At 33.9% G+C, this 24903-nt stretch overlaps 2 protein-coding genes across 2 annotated transcripts; both read right to left on the bottom strand.

Annotated features, from left to right (window-relative positions):
• Positions 1–1550: 1550 nt before the first annotated feature.
• On the bottom strand, positions 1551–3269 carry LOC111445224 (extensin-1-like). Its single transcript, XM_023083483.1, has 2 exons — positions 2047–3269; positions 1551–1837 (listed from the first exon to the last, which is right to left on the bottom strand). Exon 1 carries the CDS (start codon positions 3241–3243, stop codon positions 2071–2073), a length of 1173 nt encoding a protein of 390 aa, XP_022939251.1. The 5' UTR covers positions 3244–3269; the 3' UTR covers positions 1551–1837; positions 2047–2070.
• A 19448-nt stretch (positions 3270–22717) lies between these two features.
• LOC111445143 (extensin-like) lies at positions 22718–23038 on the bottom strand. Its single transcript, XM_023083379.1, has one exon. It carries the CDS (start codon positions 23036–23038, stop codon positions 22718–22720), a length of 321 nt encoding a protein of 106 aa, XP_022939147.1.
• Between the last annotated feature and the right edge of the window lie 1865 nt (positions 23039–24903).

The following is a 24903-nucleotide window of genomic DNA, read 5'->3' on the forward strand; positions in this document are numbered from 1 at the left end:
ATTTAGTTGGGTTGGATTCAAATAAATAAATTTTTTTATTATTTATTTTCTAATTAGAATATAACTTTTCAAACACTTTATTCTAAATAAAAATATATTTTACATATTAACATTTGAATTTTTCATTAAACAAAAAATTGAATAACCGACCCAAACAACCTAATCCAGTCTAAATATTTTATAGTTGAGTTGAATTGGGTTCATTATTTAAGAAAATGGGTTTGAGTAACAAAAAAAAATTTACAATTTGAATAACTGGGCTAAGTCCCAAAATATGTCTGAACCAGATACAACTCAATTTATAAACACGGCCCAAAATGTACTAAATCGAAAACTACCTATTTTGTAATAGAAAACCTAAGTAAAACCCTAAAAATAAACAACCATCCATATTTTAATGAGATGATCATATTTGTCCAAAATTGCATAGATGTGTACCCATCATAGAGTGTCCAATTTGAGGAGTATTAAAAAGGGCAAAGCATAAAAGTCATTAAATACGACAATATTACTTTCTTGAAAACGTGTGGGGTTCCTAAAGTAAAATTCCTTTGCCATTTGTTTTGATATTATTCAAAAGCTTTAGAATCATTTTTGGGACAAAAACAAATTGTAAAGGATTCCATTCATATGCCATAATTAAATTACAATGCATTTTCCCTCATATTATTAACTTATATTATAAAGTTGAGTGGATACATATTTTATATTATTAAACTTTCAATTTTATGTTCTTAAAAAATACATTATTACCTTCACGTCTCACGGATCACAATCCAGTTTAAATCATCACCACATCGTTTTAGGTCTAAACTTTCATTAAAAGTTTTTAACGATTTGTCCTTCAAAAAATGATTAACGTGGTGAGTGGAACTTTGGTTGATTTTAGGGATTTATTCTCTATTTTGCTAGAATTGGTAAACCCGTTCTACGTTATTCACACTAAAGTTGACACAATAAAATTGAAAAGATTTGTCTGATGTAAAATTTTTTAAGAAAATAAAATTCCGAATTAAAAAACGAAGGTTAATATAAAGTCAAAAATGACAATTTAGCTTGAATGTTTGGCATAGAATAATCACCGACCCCAAAGTTGATAGCAATTATTGTGGATGGGGCCCTTTATGATTGGATTGACCCTATCAAAATAAAAAGAACCAACTTTCATTTATGTCAAAAGAAGGAACATTTTGCTAACATATTGACTTAGTTGTTGAGTAAGGGCTGGGGAAGGTACAACTATGCATACCTTTAAATGAATTTCGACCTTGGCTGAGTCACACGCAACGTTTCGAAAAGCAAACACAAGTTAGGTAGTGTTATTATAGCAAGAGATAGGTCGCTCTCTGCTCCATTTTACCATCTTTTTCAGTTGAAAATGATATTGTATATACCGATTAAATCAGACGTCTGAATATTCAAACTAACACAGTTCAATTAGGCTTCAAACTTTGATAACATTTTAAATTTTATACATTTCTTGTAACGATGTATTAATGACGATAATACCCTTAATCGTAATTTTTTAATAGAAGGAAATGGAAGTTTGGGATGAGAAAAGTTGGAATGCGTTTATTGAGATATGTAAACATGAAAGAAAGCAGAATAAGGTGTGGTTTGAGCAAAAGAGGGTGAGCTGAGGTGAGCTCCATGACAGACAAAGACAACATGGGAATATGTCTTAGAAGGAAATACATTAATTAAAAAAACTCCATTAATTATGATATCTGCGATAAATAAAAACACCAAACTAAAGTTCACACTGTTCTTCAAATCTTTCAACGAACACTCTTATTTTGACTTCCACATCTTAATAATATATTCTCATCTCGTGTTCCTGCACCAAATAAAACAAATAAATAAATAAATAAATGAAGAACAGTCCAAAATTTAGTGGAAGGGCAACAAAAGTTTTATAGTGACGTTTCTATGTGGATTGAACGTAACATGTTTTAATTTTGTGTTATTTACGTGGAAAAAAGACAATGAGATTTGGTGGTTTTTTTTTTTTTTTTTGTAAGTTCCTTGATGGAAGAATTAAATTACCTTGGTATAAAGAGCGTTTAATTCCTAGTAGTGTGGAGGTGGTGGTGATGAGTAGTAATAGACCGGTGGCGGTGGAGAGTGGTACACCGGTGGCGGTGGAGAGTGGTACACCGGTGGTGGGTAGTATACCTTCTTAGGTGGTGGTGGAGAATGGTACACTGGTGGTGGTGGAGAGTGGTACACTGGTGGTGGTGGAGAGTGGTACACCGGTGGTGGGTAGTATACTTTCTTTGGTGGTGGTGGAGAGTAGACGGGAGGTGGGTAGTATACCTTCTTAGGTGGTGGTGGTGAGTAGACGGGCGGTGGGTAGTATACCTTCTTTGGTGGTGGTGGAGAATGGTACACTGGAGGTGGGTAGTATACCTTCTTTGGTGGTGGTGGAGAATGGTACACGGGAGGTGGGTAGTATACCTTCTTTGGTGGTGGTGGAGAATGGTACACGGGAGGTGGGTAGTATACCTTCTTCGGTGGTGGTGGAGAATGGTACACGGGAGGTGGGTAGTAAACCTTCTTTGGTGGTGGAGGAGAGTAGACGGGTGGTGGGTAGTATACCTTCTTAGGTGGTGGAGGAGAGTAGACTGGTGGTGGGTAGTATACCTTCTTTGGTGGTGGAGGAGAATGGTAAACGGGAGGTGGGTAGTATACCTTCTTAGGTGGTGGAGGAGAATGATACACAGGAGGTGGGTAATACACCTTCTTAGGTGGTGGAGGAGAGTGGTAAACAGGAGGTGGATAGTACACCTTCTTAGGCGGTGGTGGAGAGTGGTAAACAGGAGGTGGGTAATACACCTTCTTAGGCGGTGGTGGAGAGTGGTAAACAGGAGGTGGGTAATACACCTTCTTAGGCGGTGGTGGAGAATGGTAAACAGGAGGTGGGTAGTACACCTTCGGTGGTGGTGGTGGCGATTTCACAGGAGGTGGATAATACACCTTCTTAGGTGGTGGAGGAGAGTGATAAACAGGAGGTGGGTAGTACACCTTAGGTGGTGGCGGAGAGTGATAAACCGGAGGTGGATAGTAAGACTTCTTAGGAGGTGGCGGAGAATGATATACCGGAGGCGGGTAGTATACCTTCTTAGGGGGCGGAGGCGAGGCATAGACATAATTAGCACTCGTGGTAGACGGCAAGTTTAGGGAAAGGATAGCAAGAAAGGCACCAAAAAGGAGAGGAGCCCATGAAGATCCCATTTTTCCCATCCTAAGGAATGGATTGGTGGGTTTCCACAACACCTCCCCTCCCCTTTATATAGCTTCGGCCTTTTACCCACTTTACTCACTCAAAGCTAGGGTGAAATTATATTAATGTTACACACACCTACTATTGTCGGTAGACGACATAGGGTTATAATAATAATAATCATATAATATATGATTTTGGGCATTAAAGATGTGAGATTTGGCAATAATTATAGGACTAAACTTAGAATATTACAGCAAATGTTAATTAAATTATGTCACTCTAAATCTCATGCATGATATTAAAATGATAGTGTATAGTGTATGAAAGTGGGTGGGGTTGGATGAATTTAGGAAGGGTTGATGGGAGTGGGACCAGGCGGCTTGACTTTTTCTTCGTCTAATTTTAAGATTGGATTTATGGCTGTGGTCCAAGTTGTAGGGTTGCTTGCATGGCCTTGCCTTGTTTGACTCCATCTCTACTATTCAAACCTTGCTACTACTCATGTCTCTTTCTTTTCACATTCCAAACCACTTCCAATTGTGTTCGTGCTTCGATATACTTCACGTGTTCGAGTACTATATAGTATATTGATATCGCTCGATAATTGTATTTACTGTGGAGACTAAATCGATATATAATGTAACTATCCATGGCTTTACTTTCACTCGTTACATATCATGGTTTTAAAACGCGTCGATTAAGGAGAGGTTTCCACACCCTTGTAAGGAAGATTTTGTTCCCTTCTCCAACCGATGTGGGATCTCACAATTCACACCCCTTGGGTTCCCAGTATCTTCGTTTGCACACCACCCGGTGTTTGGCTCTGATACCATTTGTAACAGCCCAAGCCCACTACTAACAAATATTGTTTACTTCGACCTGTTATATATTCCAAAACGTGTGTACTAGAAAGAGGTTTTCACATCCGTGTAAGGAATGTTTCATTCCCTTCTCCAACCAACGTGAGATCTCACATATAATTCTTGAACTTTCAACTTTAAATACAGTTTTCGAAAATTAAATTATTGATTTTAGGTTATGGGGAATAGTCTATTACGTAAATGATTTACCTAAAAATATTATTTTTGATGTGATGATTATGTTTTATATTTAAAAATTAATGTTTTTTTTTTTTTTTTGGATATTTTGTAAAACTACTTTATTTCTAAAAAAAATATATATTAAAAACACCTTTATCTTTTTGTTTGGTTGATTCCAACTACTCTCATCTTCCTACTTTTCTCCAATTTAATAAACTATATAAACTTCAATTACTTATGGTACCCACATATTTTTCCTTTTTTTTTTTCACAAATTAATGAATTTAAAACTAAATTAATAAAATGTGCCTAAATATTGTAATTTATCTAAATAAAATACTCAAAATACACTTGTTATGAGTTATTAATGGAAATTATTACTACTTTATTGAAAAAATATCTTTAAATTTTTATAGGTTTCAAAAATACTTTCGAATTTGAAAAAATTCATTAATATCCCTTAATTTAAAAAAAAAATATAATGAGAATTTTAAATTAACATTAACGGCCTTTATTTTTATAAAAAAAAAAATTCAAAAAAAAGTTTACCCGTATATAGACGAAAATTGTCTATATATACCTTATAAATTATCTCCAAACTTTTTAATGTTACTCTCGAAAGTTCATAAAAAAAATGATAAATATATTTTAAAATTTTTAATTTTAAAAAAAATATTTAAAGATGTTTTTGAAGCTTTTAAAAAAATTAAAATATTAATCAAATTTTTACGAGATTAAACTTATTTTAAAAACTTTTCGAAAATTTAAGGATATTTTTATTAATTTAGATCAGTGAAATATGATTTTTTTTTTCTTTTCTTGCTAATATGTCTACGTACATTTAATAAGGAACATAAATCATTGAAATTTTTATTAGTTTAATTTTCAAAATGTGAAAATTAGTTTGGTAATGAATATTGCCTATCATCAAGTCTTGATTCAATCTATGTACATAAATCATTGAAAATTTTATTTTATAAATAATTTACCGGTATCTTTCAAATAAAATAAATGATAACAATTATGCACTTCGTATGGTAAGCTAGGATTGAAAAAAAAAGTAGGTAATTCAGGCGTACCGTCCCTTCTTCTCACTAAGCCACTTCGTCCCCGCGTTTGAACGGAATTTAATCTCAAGCCTTGCCCGAGAATCTTTGCTTAGGAGCACCTTGGTTGAAACTATACGCGAGCCTTAGAAGAAAGAATTTGCCAGACTACATGCGAAAGCTTTTCCTTACGCTGGATTGACAAATCATCCTTTGCACCACAGCCGCATTCGCAGTCAACCTTTTAAATTATTATAAAAAATTATTGTAAATAATATCGTGCAACCTTTCTAATCATATATTCGTTAGTTCACAGGTTAATTTCATACCTTATTTTAAAGATTTTTTTTTTCTTTTAACCACTTTAAAACTTGGAGTATAATTTAACCTTTTGATAATTAAAAAATATAAAAATAAAATATCTTAATCAGTTAATAGATATAAAAATGTTATATAAGTTAATTCAAAATTTATTTTAAAAAGTTTAATTTAGACCCAACAAAGGCATATGATTTATAAATTAAATTTTTATATAATTAAAAAAATATTTTAAAATGAAAAGTTTAAATAATGAAGTGAAGAATCAACTAAATGAGATTAAAAAAATAAAGGTGGAATAAGAGGACAAAAATTCATAAATATTTTATTGTGATTTATTCTCAATTAATTAATAATTATTTCATAAGGAGTTGTTAGTCAATGAGTTCCAAATTGTTTTTTATAACGTCAATATGAACATATGACATTTTTGGGCTTTGGTATATATATAATATATATGAGTAATAATAAATTAATTTATGGGGAAAATCCATAAAAATAATTTTAAAAAATAGAGTAATAAATAAAAGGAGTGGTTACAGAATTAGTCAATTATGTGTGGAATTTTTTATTTTCAATAATATTGTCTGAAAATAGCTGTCAAATTATATTCTTTTACTTCCCCCAATTTCTTATCCAAAAATTAGGTCTAAATCTGACTCATCAGGGTCAATTTGGGTTTTAATAATATGTAAATCTAATTTCAATATTAAAATAATTAACCATGCCTCATATTCATATTTTTTTATTAAAAAAAAAAAGATATTTTAGTATTTAAAATTTATATATTCCTAATCGAAGTATGTATGCAAAATCACATAAAAATTATTTTTACAGACCTATATAAGTCATTTCACCATATTTTATTTTCACCATCGAAATTAAAAAAAATTTCAGACACAAATATATATATCTATATATATATTATTGAAATAAGGTTTATTGAATCCGCCTAATTTAATATTAAAAATATTTATTTATTTTTAAACTTTTTTCCTTTTTGACTTTAATTTCAGCTCTTATCAGTTATCCAACACATATATATTTTATTATTATTTTTTTTTTAATGAAAGGTACTAAATATATTTTTATAATTTTTTTTTCCAATCTTAATTATTTAAATAACTCCAAGTTGTGGTGGCTGTCATTTCTTTAATGCCCATTTTCTTAAATCTTCAAGATTGAATTTGAAATTTTCATATATATTTTTTACTTAAAATTAAGGGAATTTAATTTGTAATGATTTAATATTTTAATATAATATTATTTTTTATGTCAAAATAATATCAATTTTCCAATATCTCACCTACATAAAAATGCAAAATTCGATATATTTCTCGGAATTTTTGTTAATCTTTCTCGTTATGTTGGGTTCGATTTATTTAGATTCTTATACACGTTAATTAAATGAAACCAAACAAGAAAATCTTGATTATCCGAACAACAATCAAATATATCATAAACATCAAACCACATATCGAACCCTATTCCAAAACAAGAGTTTAGAGCCTCGTGTACCAATCCAAACCCGTAATCACAGTGTAACAGTCCATGCTTAAGATTCGGATTTGATATCTGATGGTCTCAGTATTCTCCTTCGACATGGTCACGTCATCTAATCTTTGCTTTTTAAGAGCGAAGACTATCCTCACAAACCAACATAAGAGTTGCTTAAAGTAAAGCACGCTTAACCATATAGTTTTATGATTGACCCATCGAAAAAAAACGTGCACCTCGTTGGTATAGACAATGACTTTCAATCCTATCATCAAGATCCCGCTATATGATATCGGTTTATTCATGTACTTCTCCTTTAGATTCAAGCCCATGAACCGACAAATACAACATACAAATTTGCGGGTAGGGAGACAAAACTTTAGAGGGTCTCGACGTTTCTAATCATCAATTTTGTATTCTATATATTTGAAATCATGTCTCTACAAAGTTTTAATAGGGTGGACACGTGGCAACTCTTGATGGGTCCTTTTTGTTAGTAGTAAAAGTTAGAACATTATTGTAATGAATTATTTGCGATGTTCACAAGTGATGGGTTTTGATTTTGTGTATTCAAACTAATTGAAATGATTGAAAAGATGTAAACATTATGATGGAATTTAATATATGAATATCGGGGTTGGTATATGTCATTCAAGATGCCATCCGATTTTGTTGAGATATATATTATATCTTAATATTCTTTCCTTTATAATTTGATTTAAGGTATATTTTATTTTATTCCATCCTTGTCAGTAGGTATTAGTTACTAGCTTGTATCTTATTTAAAGGGTATGAATATCAATGAGAATACACACCTCCGATTCCAATCTTATTTCTATTTCTCATTCTTAACAAATTTCAATACGCATTACGAATACCACATTTATTTGAATATCTAGAATCATCCATTAATACCATTTTCTTATTTTTGTACAAATTTCTTTCTACAAAATTAAAATAAAATTTGAATAATTTTTTAATATTTATATAACTTGACAAATTTAGGGTCAAAATTGATTTTTTTTTCGATTTAATATTAATAATGATTTTAAAGATAAGGATGATTTGAAAATATATGTTAAAGAAATGGAGTATGTGGCAAAGAAATTAGGTAGGGAAGATGAAATTTAATAAAATTTAATAAAATTTTAAAACACACGATGTGATTAAAGTAATGGAATTGCCATATTTTCAACCTTAGTGGAGTGTTGAACGAGTCTTGTTTTGTTTGGTGAAGTGAAATAGCGGAAGAAAATGAGAAAGCTTTAGAAAAGGTCACGTGTTTATATCTTATAAAGCACGTTATTGGTATAGATAGTGACTTTCAATTGTTTTAAATTTTTCATAGTCATCTTATACTCAGAGTCGTTCTTATTCAGATGTAGTACCGGTTCATTTATGTATATTTGGTTTGTTCCGGGGTTAGAGTTTGAGTTGAGTTAATGTTGTATTAATTTTTGTGACCTCTTTTGGTATTTTTACATATAAGGGGTGTTGTGATGTATTTATGACTATTAATGTTGTTGGAAGGCCCATTTAGTTTATTGCATAAGTAGGCATCTTAAGCCCAATTGGGTTAAGCTTCTAATGTAATGTATTGGAATCACAAATAGGCTTGAAAATTTGAGATGATAGCATCGAGACATTAGGAGAGTGCCACGATATTGAAGGGAGGTGGCAGATTCTTGAACCAATGATTGAGATATACCATTGTCTATGAAACGGTGAGATTTGACGTTGGTTGGAGGAGAGAAAGGTTTGTGGAAACCTCTCTCTAGTAAACGCGTTTCAAAAATCTTGAGAGGAAATCGAAAGCTCAAAGAGATAATATATACTAGTAGTGGGCTTGGACAGTTACAAATGAGATTAGAGTCAGACACTGGGCAATGTGCCAGCGATTGAGCCCCAAAGGGGAGTGACATGAGGCGGTGTGCCAGCAAGGACGCTAGATTTCAAAGGGGTAGATTGGGGGGTCTCACATCGATTGGAGAAGAAAATGAGGTGGAATGTGAGATCCCAGATCGACTAGGGAGGAGAACGAAGCAACTTTTATAGAGGTGAGAAAACCTCTCCCTAGCAAATGTGTTTTAAAACTGTGAGACTAATAGTGATACGTAATGGGCTAAAGCGAATAATATATGCTAGTAGTGGGTTTGAGTGGTTACAAATGTTATTAGAGCCAAATATCAGGGTGTGTGCCAGCAAGGATGCTAGACTCTCCAAAGCAGTGGATTGTGAGATCACAAATTGGTTGGAAAGGGGAAAAAGTGTGGAAATCTCTTTTTAGTATAAGTGTTTTAAAAATCTTGAGTGGAAGCAAAGCTTAAAGATGACAAAATCTGTTGGTCGTGGACTTGTACGGTTACAAAAACAATTTCTTTTATGATTCAGTACTCCTAAAGATGACAAAATCTGTTGGTCGTGGACTTGCACGGTTACAAAAATAGGTTCTTTTATGATTCAGTACTCCTGGCCGCGGGGTGGCGAGTGGGGGAGCGTTGGGGAAATGGGTTAGGAGACGGGTTCTAAATGTGAAAAATCATTCGAACATTTAAGAAGGAATTAAGATTACGAGTAAAATACACACAAAAAAAAAAAAAAAACATTATTAATTAAAATGCTCACTTTGGCCAAGGTTCTAGTACGGAGGTGGCGGCGATGCAGGTAAGGCGCACTTTGGCCAAGGTTCATCACTTCTCTCCGGATGTTTTCCTTTATTCCCAGATGTTTTCGGACACTTATCTTCCCGGTCAGCTTTTAGTCGCCGGAATGGTTTCAGGCGAGACTCCTTCGACGGCAGCCATGGTGGGGGAGAACTCTCCTGACTCAATACCATTTCACGTTGGAGCGCCGGTGGAGGAGAAGACTGATCGGAGCTTGTCTTGCCCAAGCCTCTCGACGGCGAGCTTGGACAAATGGACGCCGCTAAAATCCCAAAAACTAGGCACGCCGCCCAAGCCGCCGCCGCCGCCATCCGGATTTTTGTTCACTGTTTTCTGATTATGAATTAACTAACTACGCATGTTCGGTATATAAATAATTTTTCAAATTTTTAATATTTTATTTACAATATAATTTTCATTTCTTTCCATACAATTTTTAATTTAAGTGTTCGAACAACTTTTTTAAAAAAATAATTTACAATCTTATTGTTAAACTAAAATTCAATTTCAAATGATATGAATATTTATTTAAAAATTGGATTTAGAAATGAAAGGAGATAATTAAAAATAAAATAAAATATGAATTAAAACTTGGTCAAATCTCATTTTGGTTAATTTTGTCAACATAATTAATATTGTCAAATGAGAAATGGAGTGCATCAAGTTTATTTAATTCAGTTCGTAACATTAATTAATATTTTAATATTTCCACCAACTAAATTGAATTGACAGTTTAAAAGGAATTAAAAAAATACTAATTATTTGAATTTTTCAAACTAATGATTTGCTTTTATTTCGTGTTTGTTAAGGAATTTTTTTTAAATAAAAAAAATCCTTTTTTATATTAAACATTATGCATAAATTATAATATACTTGTGTTTAAAATTCTGATTAAAATAATGCCACCTTATTTGATTTCATAAATAAATGAATATTAAAAAGACAAATAAAACCTCGTAGAAAGAGTCCACCTTAAAATAGTTTGGAGGGTGATTTAGGTATCAAATTCTCCGAAAGTCAACTATGTTGTCTCGTCCCTTATGACACCGTCGTTTGGGTCGATAAGGTCGATTAGAACTAATTCATTGTATTCATATCTGAGTTGGATGATGGAAGTCTCACATCGGCTAATTTAGGGAATGATCATGAGTTTATGAGTGATGAATACTAATTCCATTGGTTTGAGACCTTTTGGGAAGCCCAAAGCAAAGCCACGAGAGCTTATACTCAAAGTGAACAATATCATACCATTGTGGAGAGTCGTGTTCGTCTAACAATCGATATACTATCTATCGTTGCTCTTTATTCTCACTTGCCTAACTCAACACGAATTGAATACTAAATAAATATGACATTCGTTAAATTGGTCGAAATTTGTAATATTTGTTAATCGAGAATTTCATTTCATAAAGTTTATTTAATTATAAAATACAACAAATTAAAAAAAATTAAGTAGGATTTTGAGTGGATCATATAAAATTAAATATGATTTAAAAAATTTAACCCAACACGTACAAATAATTTAAAAGCTTCAAAACTGTAAAAATGAAATTGATACGAATCATAGGACTAACAAAATTAAAAATTGCAACACGATAGAACCAAACTGAGTATTAATTACAAATACTTGGTTAATGTTCATTGCATGACACAATATAGAACGTTGTAATTTGTTCGATCTAAAAAGAAAAAAAAAATTATATTGAACTCATGACGGCTGTCAATCAACACTATTCACTTTATCATATTTTTTCGAACATCTTACTTTGGCATGCATAGTTATTTTAATTAGAACATAGCGTAAAATTTCAAACTTTGAATCTTTAGTTAACAGTACTTTAGTTGAACTATATTTAATTGTTGATGTATATAAAAACTATACGATAAAAGACATACTATGCGAGCGTCACTTTGTTTCGGCTCCTAAAATGGAGGTGGTGGCGCTTTAGGGACAGGTTGCTTTGGCCATGGTTTTCTGCCACCCTTTTCATCCTTGGACGATGGTGCTTCAGCTTCATCTTCTCCACTAGCCTTCACTGTAAGGCTAACCTTTATGGGGCGGCGAAATAATAGCTGCCCAGAAGGTGAATGGCATGTCGGCGGTGGCAGAGGAGAAGGGCCAACCATGGCGCTTGCCCTGGCTTCCAACGGCAGCCTTAGAGCGATGGATGCTACCAAAATACCAAACATTAGATTGGCCGTCGAATACCCCATTTCCCCTTTTTTGATCCTTTTTTCGTTATGCCTTTTAAACAAACCTCACCTACTTGCTTTTAAAGGCAAATTTGCCTTTCTTTAATAATATTCAATTTGTGACTCGGTAATTATTTCGATAAAAAATAGTATCGACTTATAAAACTTGTGAGTGAAGTATAATATGTAACATTGTCTGAAAATAACAACATCGTCGTAAGAAAGAGCTAGTAAAACAAAACTGAGTGTAAATATTCGAAGATTTTGCGTAATATTAGTTTATATTATATTTCTAAAACAAAGACGGGCTCAACTTGAATATAATCAAATATTACTTTGTTTAATTTGTCAACCTAGTTAGGGTAATTAAGAAGTCAACTTCAATAAGCTTATTTTACAAATATAAAACTTAAGTGGCACAATAATCGACATATAAAATTCATTACCTCAAAATACTTTATGAAGTTCGGGTAACATTTTTTTGTGCAACATTAAAAATATAGATATTCTTGTGAGATTGTACATTGATTGAAGAGGAGAACGAAACATTATTTATAAAAGTGTGAAAATCTCTCTCTAACATATGCTTATTAAAATTTTGAGGGGAAGCCCGAAAGGGGAAGTATAAAGAGAACAATATCTGCTACAAATGGTATCAAAGTCAGACACAAGGTAGTGTCAGTGAGGACATTGGACCTCAAGGAAAATGGATGGTAAGATCTCACATTGGTTGGAGAGAGGAACGAAACATTCTAGGCTAGTCCCAAGAGGGGATGGATCGTGAGATATCTCTTATTTTTTACGAGGGTGTGGAAATTGTGAGATTCCACATTGGTTGAAACGTCGATTGTGAGATCTTAGATTGGTTAGAGAAGGAAACGAAACATTAAAACATTCATTTATGAAAGTGTAGAAACTTAGAGAAACCCAAAAACTATGCATTCGATAATGAACAGAACGTGTATAAAAAAATAATAATGAACACTTTTTATTTTACAACATTGTTTTAAGTGGAAAGACGTTACTCGAATACAAAATAAAGTATAAATAAATGAATTATAACCAACTTTAAGAACACCTTATGTATGAATAAATTTGTGGTCCTAAAATGGAGGCGGTGGCGATTTGGCGACAGGTTTCTTAGGCCATGGTCGTCTGGGGCGTCTAACCTTGGATGATGGTGGTGGTGGTTCAGATTCATACTCTCCATTTTCCACTACAGGGCCTGCCTTCCCTTCAAGGCTAATTTTGATATAACGGCCAAATGATAGTGTCCCAGAAGCTGAATGGTATATCGGCGGCGGCAGAGGAGAAGGGCCAACGACGGCGCTTGCGGTGGTTGCCGACGGTGGCCTTAGAGCAATGGATGCTACCAAAATAACAATGAATAGGTTAGCCGTGGAATACCCCATTTTGATCATACAAACTATGTCTTATACAAACCTCTCCCATTTGGGGTTTTAAAGGCAATAAGTTCAACCACAAGTAGTGTTGCGTCCACATCTATGCATTCAAAATTGTGAGCGAAAATATGTGACTATGTCCACGTTTTCATGCCTTGGTTCAAAAACCGCTAAATTAATATAAATATCTTTTAATATCCTTACACTTTTAATAATATTCTTTAATTTAAAAAAATTTAAAAATATATTCACGGACAACCGTTAATACTTTGTTTCTAAAAATGTATCAGTAACTCTTAAACGGTTTTTTCTTTAATGTTTAAAAATACCCTTTTTCATTAATACTCTTTTTTTTTTTTTCTACTTTTTGAAAACTTTGAAATAATAAGGTTTTATGTGGCATTTAAGGTATGGTTGTTGATTGATATGTAATGAGAAGTAAAATTAATTAGTGTAAACTCAATAGTTTATAATATAATTAGGGTTATAAAAGTGAGATTTGAAACACAAAGACCAAGTCAACGTTAAACTTGGTCAATTCTCAACCAAATATAGACAAGACTTTGATTACAACGAGTTCCCATTTTCATTGAATTCAAACCTTGACTTTTAATTTTGGATATTAACCCTTCTTCCTATATATATATATATATATATATATATATATATATATATATATATATATACTCGACCTCCCTTCTCTCACTTCTCTCTCTCTTTCCACTGTGTTCTTATCATCTTCTTCTCACCTCCCTCTCTCCCCTCTGCAAAACAAACACAAAATGAACAAAGAACAAAGTGTTGAACAAAGAACACAGCGTTGATACGGCCAACTTTCAACTACTTAATCTTATATATTTTAGATTTGAATTGGATTTGAATTTTTAAAAATTAAAAAAATTTAGATTGATTCGAGTTGGTTTTTTGGTTGAGTCAGAAAATTAAGAATATTTTATAATTGTAACATAGGTTAGTGATGAGTTGTGATTTGTCTGATTTATGTTATATAGCATTTATTATGGAAATAGGATTTTTTAAAATAATTAAATAAAACGAAGAAGTCAATGATTTAACCCAACTCGAAAAATAAAGGATTGGATTGAGTAATGAATCTTATTCTAAACGTTTGGATCACCGACTAAAAAAACAGTAAAATTTAGAGTTGGTCTAAAGATGATGTATAAATATTGCTGGCAACATATCTAGAATGGGGTGGTGGCGACTTTCTAACGTGATTGGGAGGCCATTGAAAATTGAGCGGCGGTGACGACACCGGCAGCGATGGAAGAAGAGTTTTTCTATGATAAAGAGAAGAATGAGCATTGGCGTGTACCTTACTTTTCTCGGTGGTTTAATCATAAAAGTTTCATGGTTAAACATGTTTTACTTAGACTAATTCTATGTTGTGACCGTGTCACAAGGGATTAAGAAGAATGTCAAGATTATAGATGTCGAGCCTGAATTCTAAATCTTAAGCATGAGTCGTTACATGTACATTATTGTCTTTTCTCCCACGTTTAATCACAGCTACTTTTTTTTTTTTAAGTAAAAGTGGAAGTTTTTATTTAATTTTAATTAGTAATAATTATTATTTAATTTGCTAAAATAAAATATTTTTATTAGATAACACATGCAAATAAAATAAAATTTGATGTTTGTAATAAAAATTTATTTAATTCTTTTAGTTGACATAGAATCATTCAATCCAAAGCACGAGTTTTGACATTTGAACCCTCTTGATCATATACGATTGAGTCACAAGTTCGCTTAGAGGAAAAATATGATGTCAAAAGTGTATAAATTATAGATTTAATAATTTAATCTTTGCATTTTAAGCATATTGCTTATTTAGTCTTTCGATTAATTTTTTTCTCTTGAAATTTTTGTTTACGAATGAAGTTATTTTGACAAATTGAGATAGGTTGCATCGGATACTTTGACTTTTAAAAACATAATATTTAATTTAGATTCCACATCGATTTGAGAGGGGAACGAGTGTTAGAAAAGACACTGATCCCGAAACAAGGTAGATTGTAAGATCCCACATAGGTTGATTGGAGAGAGGATCGAGTGTTAGAAAGGACGTTGATCCTGAAACAAGGTAGATTGTGAGATCCCACATTGATTGATTAGAGAGGGGAACGAGTGTCAGCGAGGACACCGAGTCCAGAAACAAGGTGAATTGTGAGATCCCACATTAGTTGATTGAGGAGGGGAACGAGTGTCAGCGAGGATGCTGAACCTCGAAGCATGGTGGATTGTGAGATCTTACCTCTGTTGGAGAGGGAAACAAAGCATTGTTTACAACGGTGTAGAAACTTCTCTTTATTTTAAAAACCCATAAGGAAAACTTGAAAGTGAAAATCTAAAGAGGACAATATATGTTAGCCGTAGACTTAGGTTGTTACAATTTAACGCGACTAACTGGGTTTGCTTAAGTTGATAGATAGACTTTTTATGAAAAGTAACTAATCGAAGACTTTAATATTGACTTTATATTAAGAAACAATGTCTATATTATATACTACATAAGCTAGAATATGGCAGATTTAAATCCAATAATTATTCGGTATATATAAATATTACATGCATACAACATATCTAGAACGGGGGTGGCGGCGACTTTCGGACAAAATCAGGAGGCCATTGAAATTTGGGCGGTGGTGGTGACGGATTTGTGGCCTTTCCACATGGCGGAGGAGGCGGCGGCGGCGGCGGTGGTGGTGGAAGAGTTTTTCTGTGGTGACGAGAAGAGCGAGCATCGACGGCGGAGGGGAAGCCCAAAGAAAGGATTAATACGGCTAACACGGCGAAAACGATAGGAGCCATTGAAGACCTCATTTTTAGTGTTTTATGTGTTCAATGCGACAATGGGGTTCGGTTTAGGGTTCATATAATAATGTCGCACCACGCCAACCACTCCGGGCGGCTGCTTCATATTTCTCTCCAAGTTGGTCAGAGCAATTATTAAAAAATATATATATATATTACATGTTTAATAAGTTGTAAATTATAATGTTAATATTATTGTATGAGGGGGGCTACCAAATTATTCAACATAGGTTAGCTAAAATTATATAATTATTTTAATTATATTGTTTGTATATATGGATAACCAAAAGGAACACATAAATATACTTTGACCCGGCTCATTTGGTATATAAAAGGCAAGGTTTTATTAAATTACATGGACGTTACCTCCCAAATGACCGAAAATGAGTTAAAGTGATATTGGATTTGGATTCGAAATTTGAATTCGACGTCTGATAGTCCTACCATTTTCCTACGACATGTTCATGTTACCTACGTTCAGGATACTATAGAAAGTGAATATGCTAAGGAAGGTTATAGATTCGGTCTAGAGGATGAAACTTATAATATCGTAGTTGCTCGTGGTTATTTTCGCCGATTGATCCTCCTATATGCTAGTTTCAACAAGTCTCGTTCTTTACACTTCTTTCTTGCTGCTTGGCCTGTAGTAGGTATCTAGTTCACCGTTTTAGGTATTAGCACTATGACTTTCAACTTAAATGGTTTCAATTTCAATCAATATGTAGTTCATAGTCAAGATCGATTTGGGCTAATATTATTAACTGTGCGAATCTTGGTATGGAAGTTATGCATGAACGTATGATCACTTTATCTATGTTCCTAGCTTTTTAACGATGAAGAGCATCTCCATAGACCAACACAAGTCGGTATTAGCATGTTTTTGTTGAATAAACTTTAAATGCTAAACGGCCAATTTTAGTTAATTTGGTAGGAGAGTTTAATTAGGGCTCTCTTGTACCTATCGTTAGAGTTTAGTCTTTATATTGTAAAGTCATAGAGAAAAGAAAGAGATGAAAGAAAAAGAAAAGAGCGAAGAAAAAAAGAGAATACAGAGAAGTAATAGAAAAGGGTTTTTGGATAAACACATTGTTCTTTCTCGGTTTGTCTCTTTGTCTTTCCACCCTCGACATCTCTTTCACAAATACGCAAATAGTATATTTTCACAAATTGATATCAAAGCGTTCTATCGTTAGTGTGTGTGAGATTATTTAACAGTTTTATCCTCACTCACATGTATATTAGAGAAAATTTCACGAAATCACCCGACATAGAAATGCTACAAATAAAGTAAGCATCTTGTCATTCGTATTAAGTCGTTCTTAATCATTTTATCTTCAGAATCGCTGTGATCATTCATAGTGATCTCAGTTTATTCATGTATCATTCATTTACTAAAGTGTCACAACTACTAATTTATATGGATACGAGCATTTACGCGCAAAACAAAATTGAGATAACAACTAAATTACTTAAAACACCAACCAACAAGACCAACAGAAGCATTGAAAAACATAACATAGGACAAACGTAAACCCATAACATAACACAAAGGGGGTTTACGAACAAAAATGAAAATCCACAACCATGCAACAAACGAAGAACAGAACTATAAATGAAAGTGAGGACGAACGTCTAAAATAGTGCATGCATGCTGGGTGGGCATGCATGAATGTTGATATCAAAACAGTTCCTCCTCCATACAGTAATGCCCCAAGTAAGGAGGTGGTGGCGCCCTTGGCTGGACGTGAGGTGGCCATTGATATCCTCTCTTCCAACGCCCTGCAGGCTGTGGTTTGTTCGTGGGCGGCGAAGAAGCCCGATGGTCAATGGGATTGGCTTCTTTCAATGCCAGACATGGCGAGAGAAGCAAGAACAGCAATAATGAAGCAAGAAGAACACAATTAAACTTTATTTCTCAATACCAAATTAGAGAGGCTTTAGATGATGAACAACAACACTTCATTCCTCAATTTATATTACACAATTATGGTATTTAATTAACTAAAACAGTATTCCTTTGAAATTTTTTGTTTTTTTCTTTAAAAAAAAAATTCCAAAAGATTCCCCAATTTAAACCTGGTAAAAAGAATCAATTGTATTTTATTTATTCATAAAAAATCGTGCTGTTACCTTGATTATGTTGCACTAAATATTTTTATTAATCAACTTAAACACCATTTAATATCACTTAAACCAAGTTAAGTAACAAATGCACAATTTAAAATGAAAAGTAAAAATCCTTTCTTGGAAGAAATGTTTCGAAATAAAAGCTAAAAAAATTATAATATCAGCTAGATGTGAACTTAGGCTGTTATAAATGGTATCATATCAGACATCGGGTTGTGAGCCAATTGTTGTGAGCCAATTGTTGTGCGCCAAATGCTACAACCACAAAAATATGATACCGATTGTTGTAGCGAAAGTGGAACAAATGTATTCACTGTTAGGAATCACGACTCTCCACAATAGTATGATATTGTCCACTTTGAGTATAAGTTCCCATGCCTTTGCTTTGGGATTCCTAAAAGGCCTCATACCAATGGAGAGTTATTCCTTCACTTATAAACCTTCCTTCAGTTATAAACCCATGATCATTCCTAAATTAGTCAACGTGGGACTCACTCCCAACACTCATAACCACAATAAACGAAATTACACCAAGATATTTATGTGGTTCGGAGAGAAGAAGTTCCCTTACGTTCACGGGTAGCAACCAATCGCTAATAATCAAAGTATTACAAGTGAATACCTCACTCTCACATTGCAAAGTCTCTCACCAAAATGTCACTCAAGAATACAATGTGACACACAAAACTCAATCAAATTTCGATATCAACAACTCTTGAAGAAGCCCATTGTATAGGGACAATTGTTTGAATGAAAAGTTGTGGAATTAAATAAGATTAATATTAGAATGGTTACAAAATTACTAACCAAATTAATAAATCAATTGATAAAGGTTAATAACTAAATTAAATAAAAAAAAAAAAAACTTATGACAATTTACCCTCTTCCCTAGTACAAGAATACGTTGAAGGAAAGTAAAAAAGCAAAAGTCAAAGACGGTGAAAATGAGAGGGTGAAAAACCGTAATCCAAGGTAATTAAGCATAAAATTTAACAGCAACGAACAAAAATATATATTATTTATATCATCTTCTTAAGTAAACACACAACAAAAATTGGAAAATGTGATTAAAAAATAGAAAAATAAAAGGAAAGAAATCCTAAAAAGCCCTCCCCTCTGACACCCATAAGAGGTGGTTTTAGGACAGCGGTTTGTTAGAAAGGAGGTGGCGGCGATTTACGGGTGTGTCTTTTTGGCCATTGGAACCTGGGGGGCGGCGGCGGTGGCGGCGAACGGAAGCGCCTTCTCCTTGCTAGCAGCTCATATTGATGCGGCAGAAGTGGCGGAGGCGGTGGCGGAAGTGGGTGAGGGCGGGCGGCGGATATGGAGGGGATTGGGAAGCTGAAAAAGAGGAGTAATGCAAGTAAAACAAAGGCCATTCGACGCTCCATTGTTTCCCTTTTTTTTGTTTGTTTGGATTTAATTCATTAATGGGTTTTGGTTTATAATGGCATTCAAAATTTTGTTGGTTTTTTTTATAATTTATTTTGTAGTATCTATATTGTCCACTTGGTCTAATAGTCACGGGTGGCCAAAATATGATGCTTCCTTGCTGTTTCCAGAACCCACTTGTCTGCTTCCACTCAAAAACATCCACTTTGTCAAACATATCAGCCTGACAATAGAATAAAAGAAACAAAAATAAATTCAACTCCATTGGCATCCTTAATCTAAATGTTAAATTATAAGTTTAATCGCTAAAAATTTAAGATTCCAGATTTCTTCTAAGGTTTGTTGGGTTTTGTTTGAAGATTCTCCCAACTATTTTTGCCTCAAATGCTAACCATTTTTCATGATTCCTAATGTTATTCACTCGTCAAAAAGAAGCTTTATAACATCTAAGGAGTATGAGTTTGAGTTGGAAGGTGACGGGTTTGAGTTAAAGGGGGTATGTGTTATTGAGGTTGGAAGAAAATGGACCTATCGGTCCGGTCCAATCGAACTACGCATGGTTTGGTTTATTTAATTTTGATTTTTATAGTGTTGTTTTTTTCTTTCATTTTCAACCTGTTTAAAGAGTTTGGAGAATTTTAGACAGACCAAAATCGACCTATCACTCAGTAGTATTTCAAAATTTTAGATTAAGAAAGGCTTGTTTTAAGTAGTATTTCACTATATTGGGGGCATGTTTTTAAGAAGTTTAATGTGAAAGATTTGGTACGGAATGAGTTGGCTTGATTGATGAAAAGAACGTCGATACTATGTATGTTTTGTTTTTTTTTTTTATGATTATGAAAGTACGATTAGATATCTATGATTAGACTATCCTTCTATGTTCTTATTGAAGGAATTTACGGGTTTGCAACCTAACTCCTAATTATGAACTCGACTTGACTATCGAGGACATGCATATCATTTTTAGTAGCTGGCTATGATTGGCTCGTACTTTTTCAGTATTATTAGACGTTTGTCAATTAATTCCGAATGGTTAACCTACTCCGATCGGAGGGGTCTAGAATAATACCTATACGATCATGATACCTATACTATCGATCTATGAATTCCTATTATAATTTTTTTTCTTTTTAATTTCAATTTATTGGATCATTTCTTTGGTAAACACACAACAAAAATTAGAAAATGAGATTAAGAAATAGAAAAATAAAAAGAAAGAACCATGAGAGGTGATTTTTCAGTTCCCACTTGGTGATGCTTGCAAAGGGTAGCAGTGTGTTAGAAAGGAGGTGGGGGCGATTTACGGGTGGGCCTTCCTGGCCATTGGAACCGGGGCGGTGGCGGCAAACTTAAGCGCCTTCTCCTTGCTAGCACCTCATATTGATACGGTAGAAGTGGCGGTGGCGGTGGCGGAAGAGGAACAATTCTTGCGTGATAGAGAGAAGGCGGTGGGTGAAGCCGGGCGGCGGATGCGGCGGGGATTGAGAAGTGGAAGAAGAGGATTAATGCAACTAAAACAAAGGCCATTCGACACTCGATTCTTTCCCTTTTTTTTTGTTTGTTTGTTTGCGTTTAATTCGTCAATGGGTTTTGCTTTATAAATGCCTCACACCAACCCAACTCTCTCACACACATTAACCTAATTTCCTTGTCACTTCCAACCCCAACTTTCCGTATCGGTTGAAGAGAGAATCGAAGCATTCTTCATAAGGGTGTGAAAACCCTTACCTAACAAATGCGTTTTAAAATCATGAGGTGGATGGTTATACGTAACGGATCAAAGTAGACAATATCTGTTAGCGGTGGGCTTGGACGGTTACAAATGGTATCAGAGCCCGACACTGGATGATGTGCCAGCAAGAACGCTGGCTCCCAAGGGAATGGAGATGGGAATAAAATATTCGTTATAAAGGTGTGGAAACCTCTTCTTAATAAACTTGACGGTGATACGTAACGATCCAGAACAAATAATATCTATTAGGTCTAATATGTCGAAACCAATCTATTGTCAAACTAGACGGCATGGAATGTTAGCCAATAAAGGAAGTTTGAGCTTTTCACGCGTTTTCTTGTTTTTTTTGTTTATCCGCGGACATGAGGAATAAGGTTGTTGTGTGTTCTTTAGTTACCACTTGGTTCATATTCAAACAAAAGCTTTAAAGAGCGGCCCCATTTTGATGCTACTATCTCATGCTTTTTTAAGTCTTATTTTGTATTTTAAATAAAAACTCAGACACGAAGTCATAAAAATGATTCAGAAAAATTATTTTTAAGGGAGTAGATTGTGAGATCTCATATCGGTTGGAGAGAGGAACGGAGCATTCTTTATAAATCTATGAAAACCTCTCCCTAGTAGGCACGTTTTAAAATCGTGAGCCTGATGGCAATACGTAAGGGGCCAAAGCGGACAATATCTCCTAGCGATGGGCTTGAAGTTTTACAAATGGTATCAAAGTCAGACAGCAGGCAGTGTACCAACGCGGACGCTAGGTGACACAATCGCGCTTTCGAAGGCAGCGGACTAGCGATTGTGCGGCACTCACTTTCCAGCAACAAGTGAGTAAGCATGACCGTGACACTAGGCACCCAAGGGGGTGGATTATGAGATCTCACGTTAGTTGGAGAGGCGTTCCCTTATAAGGGTGAGTCATTCCGAGAGTTGTAACTTTCATACTTTAGCGGATATGTATTCTATAATTAACCACTAATGTAAATGTAATTTAAAATAAATAAAAGTCTTAATGAAATATCATAACTCTAAACTATCATCCACCCCAAATTTGTAACAATCCAATCATAAATAAAATTCTATTGTTCTTTAGCGTGACATGAAATGAAAAATCTCGTGATAATTTAAATAACATTTTTTTTACGATCTTTTTTGAAATTTATCTTACATGATTAATATCTCGGTCTTTCATATTAGGTTGACATAAGAAGTAAGCAAATTAACATATGATGCAACACACGAGGTGTGTTAGAAAGGAGGTGGAGGTGACGTATGGGTGAACTTTCTTTGCCATGGCGGCATACGATGCGGCGGCGAAGTCTTGAATTTGTGCCTGTTCTTGGGTGGTGGTGGTGGTGGTGCGAGCTGGGTGCAGACTGAAGGAGGAGGATATGGGAGTTTTTTAGACGGAAACGGCGGCAGAGGCGGTGGCGGAGGCTGGTATTGATGAGGATTGGTGCATGGAGATGGGTGAAGGGAACGTGCAGCCAATTTTGAGGGGAGATCTAAAGAGAGTAATGCAATGAGAAGGGAGAAGAGATAGAAGGAGGACAATATTAGAGACCCCATTTTGGTCCCTTTCCAATTCAATTAACGTTCTATGTTTTTATAACAAAATTTTGGTTTTAAAATAAAATGATGTATACTTTTGAGATGTCTATATTTTTAGTGCAAATAGACTTGGAATACTATTTTGTTTTTGGTAATGATTTGGTCACGTTGGAACTTTAATATCTTTTCTACATAATCAACCAATATGACTTAAATTCTTGTCTTTATTACCGACATTCCGATGCATATAATTGAACCCATCTCATTTGTTTCAAAATTTGACGAGTATGAAAAAAGCTAAGATTTTTAAGATTTAGAATTAGGGACGCGCACGAGTTTGGATTGGGTTGAGTTGAAGAAATCTTTCTAATTTGGTGGAGTTAAAAACCTCACGTACATTGAAATATTTCTCTGTTATGATGAGTACGGACGCGTACATTACAATATTATGATATTATACAGACTTCTTTCCTTTCGAGGATTCGGCTGCGTGAGAGTGTGTTAGCTGAAGGGCAGACCCAGGAAGTACATATACGTCTACCTGTAGGTCCATATGCGCGTACGTTAGTCGTATGTAGAGAAGTACTACATGCCCAATTTTAACATGGACTACAAATCAGAGTTCCAGATTATGAAATGTTTTTATAAGAGGATGAGTCCCTCCATGATTGCTTGTGCAATACATTTCCCAACTCCAATAGTACGTTTACTTAAGGAGTGTTTCTTAAAATACTCAAAGTCGTGTGTTACTTTAATTTTTTCAGGTCAAGATAAGACACTCATGTATGGATGACGGTATCGCAATGATGACTATAGGATCAAACCTAGGGTCTGCATTCATGTCATTTTTCCTTATTAACCCTTAAGTTAGATCCCGACAAATAATTTTTTTTTTTCTGTAAATTCATGTTGATTTATATTCTGTCACATTGTTTTATTGATTTTATTATTAATTTGTAAACCCATAGTCTCGTTAAGAAATGTTTTAAGATACGTTATACATATAGTGCCGAGTTTGATAATGATATGAAATTAAGTTTATTACACGAACATGTTATACAATTATTCTCTTGTAAATATGGATCGAACAAAATGACTGTATCTTCCACATCATAATAAAACTAAAACGACAGACCCCAAAATTCGGAATCTCAAATAAAGAGGGTTTACCTTATATTATTATATCATCAGGCTGTGAATGCACAAAGTTGTGTTAGAAAGGAGGTGGAGGCGATTTGCGGACAGCTCTCTTCGGCCATTGATGATCGGCTCCTAGCCTTGGTGGTGGCACTGACGGGCCTCGTTGTAGCTTCACAGTATACTGCTTATTGCACCGTTACATTTGGTATTAGAGCTTTAGGCTTCTTACGACGTCAGTATCAGTATGGTTAGTATGGTTCTATGGCCTTGTAGCAAACGCTTCATCACCGTCAAGTATGTCTTACGAAAAATAATAAAAAATGTTAGAATGTGTTAACATGAAATAATTTTAATTAAGGAAGTTTATATATTTTAATCCAATGTCTCTAAATACTAAATATAGTTGAAATTATTGACTGCAAACCTCAAATTATTCCAAGTCAATGAATAAGGTCGAAAAGCTGTTGGAAAATTCACAATTACAAATATTTTACATTAATTTCAAAATTCAACACTTTGTTCATTCACATTTAAATGACAATTATTCCAATAAAACGGCATGTACCGAATGCGATTGAAATTCGATATTGACAAGATAAAAGACTTTGGTACATAACTTTGCGTGATCGAGGAGATGCTTGTAAAGGATTCATAAAGGTATTGAAATTAAGTTGTGTGGTAAAATATCAATAACTAAAATGATTAGTATGAACCCGTATATCATGATATTATACATGCTCCTT

The sequence above is a fragment of the Cucurbita moschata genome, unplaced genomic scaffold (assembly GCF_002738365.1).
Source record: "Cucurbita moschata cultivar Rifu unplaced genomic scaffold, Cmos_1.0 Cmo_Scf00007, whole genome shotgun sequence".
Lineage (NCBI taxonomy): Eukaryota > Viridiplantae > Streptophyta > Magnoliopsida > Cucurbitales > Cucurbitaceae > Cucurbita > Cucurbita moschata.

Excerpts from the sequence above, each read along its gene's own strand:
- LOC111445224 (XM_023083483.1), bottom strand. The coding sequence starts at position 3,243 with ATGGGAAAAATGGGATCTTCATGGGCTCCTCTCCTTTTTGGTGCCTTT.
- LOC111445143 (XM_023083379.1), bottom strand. The coding sequence starts at position 23,038 with ATGGGGTCTCTAATATTGTCCTCCTTCTATCTCTTCTCCCTTCTCATT.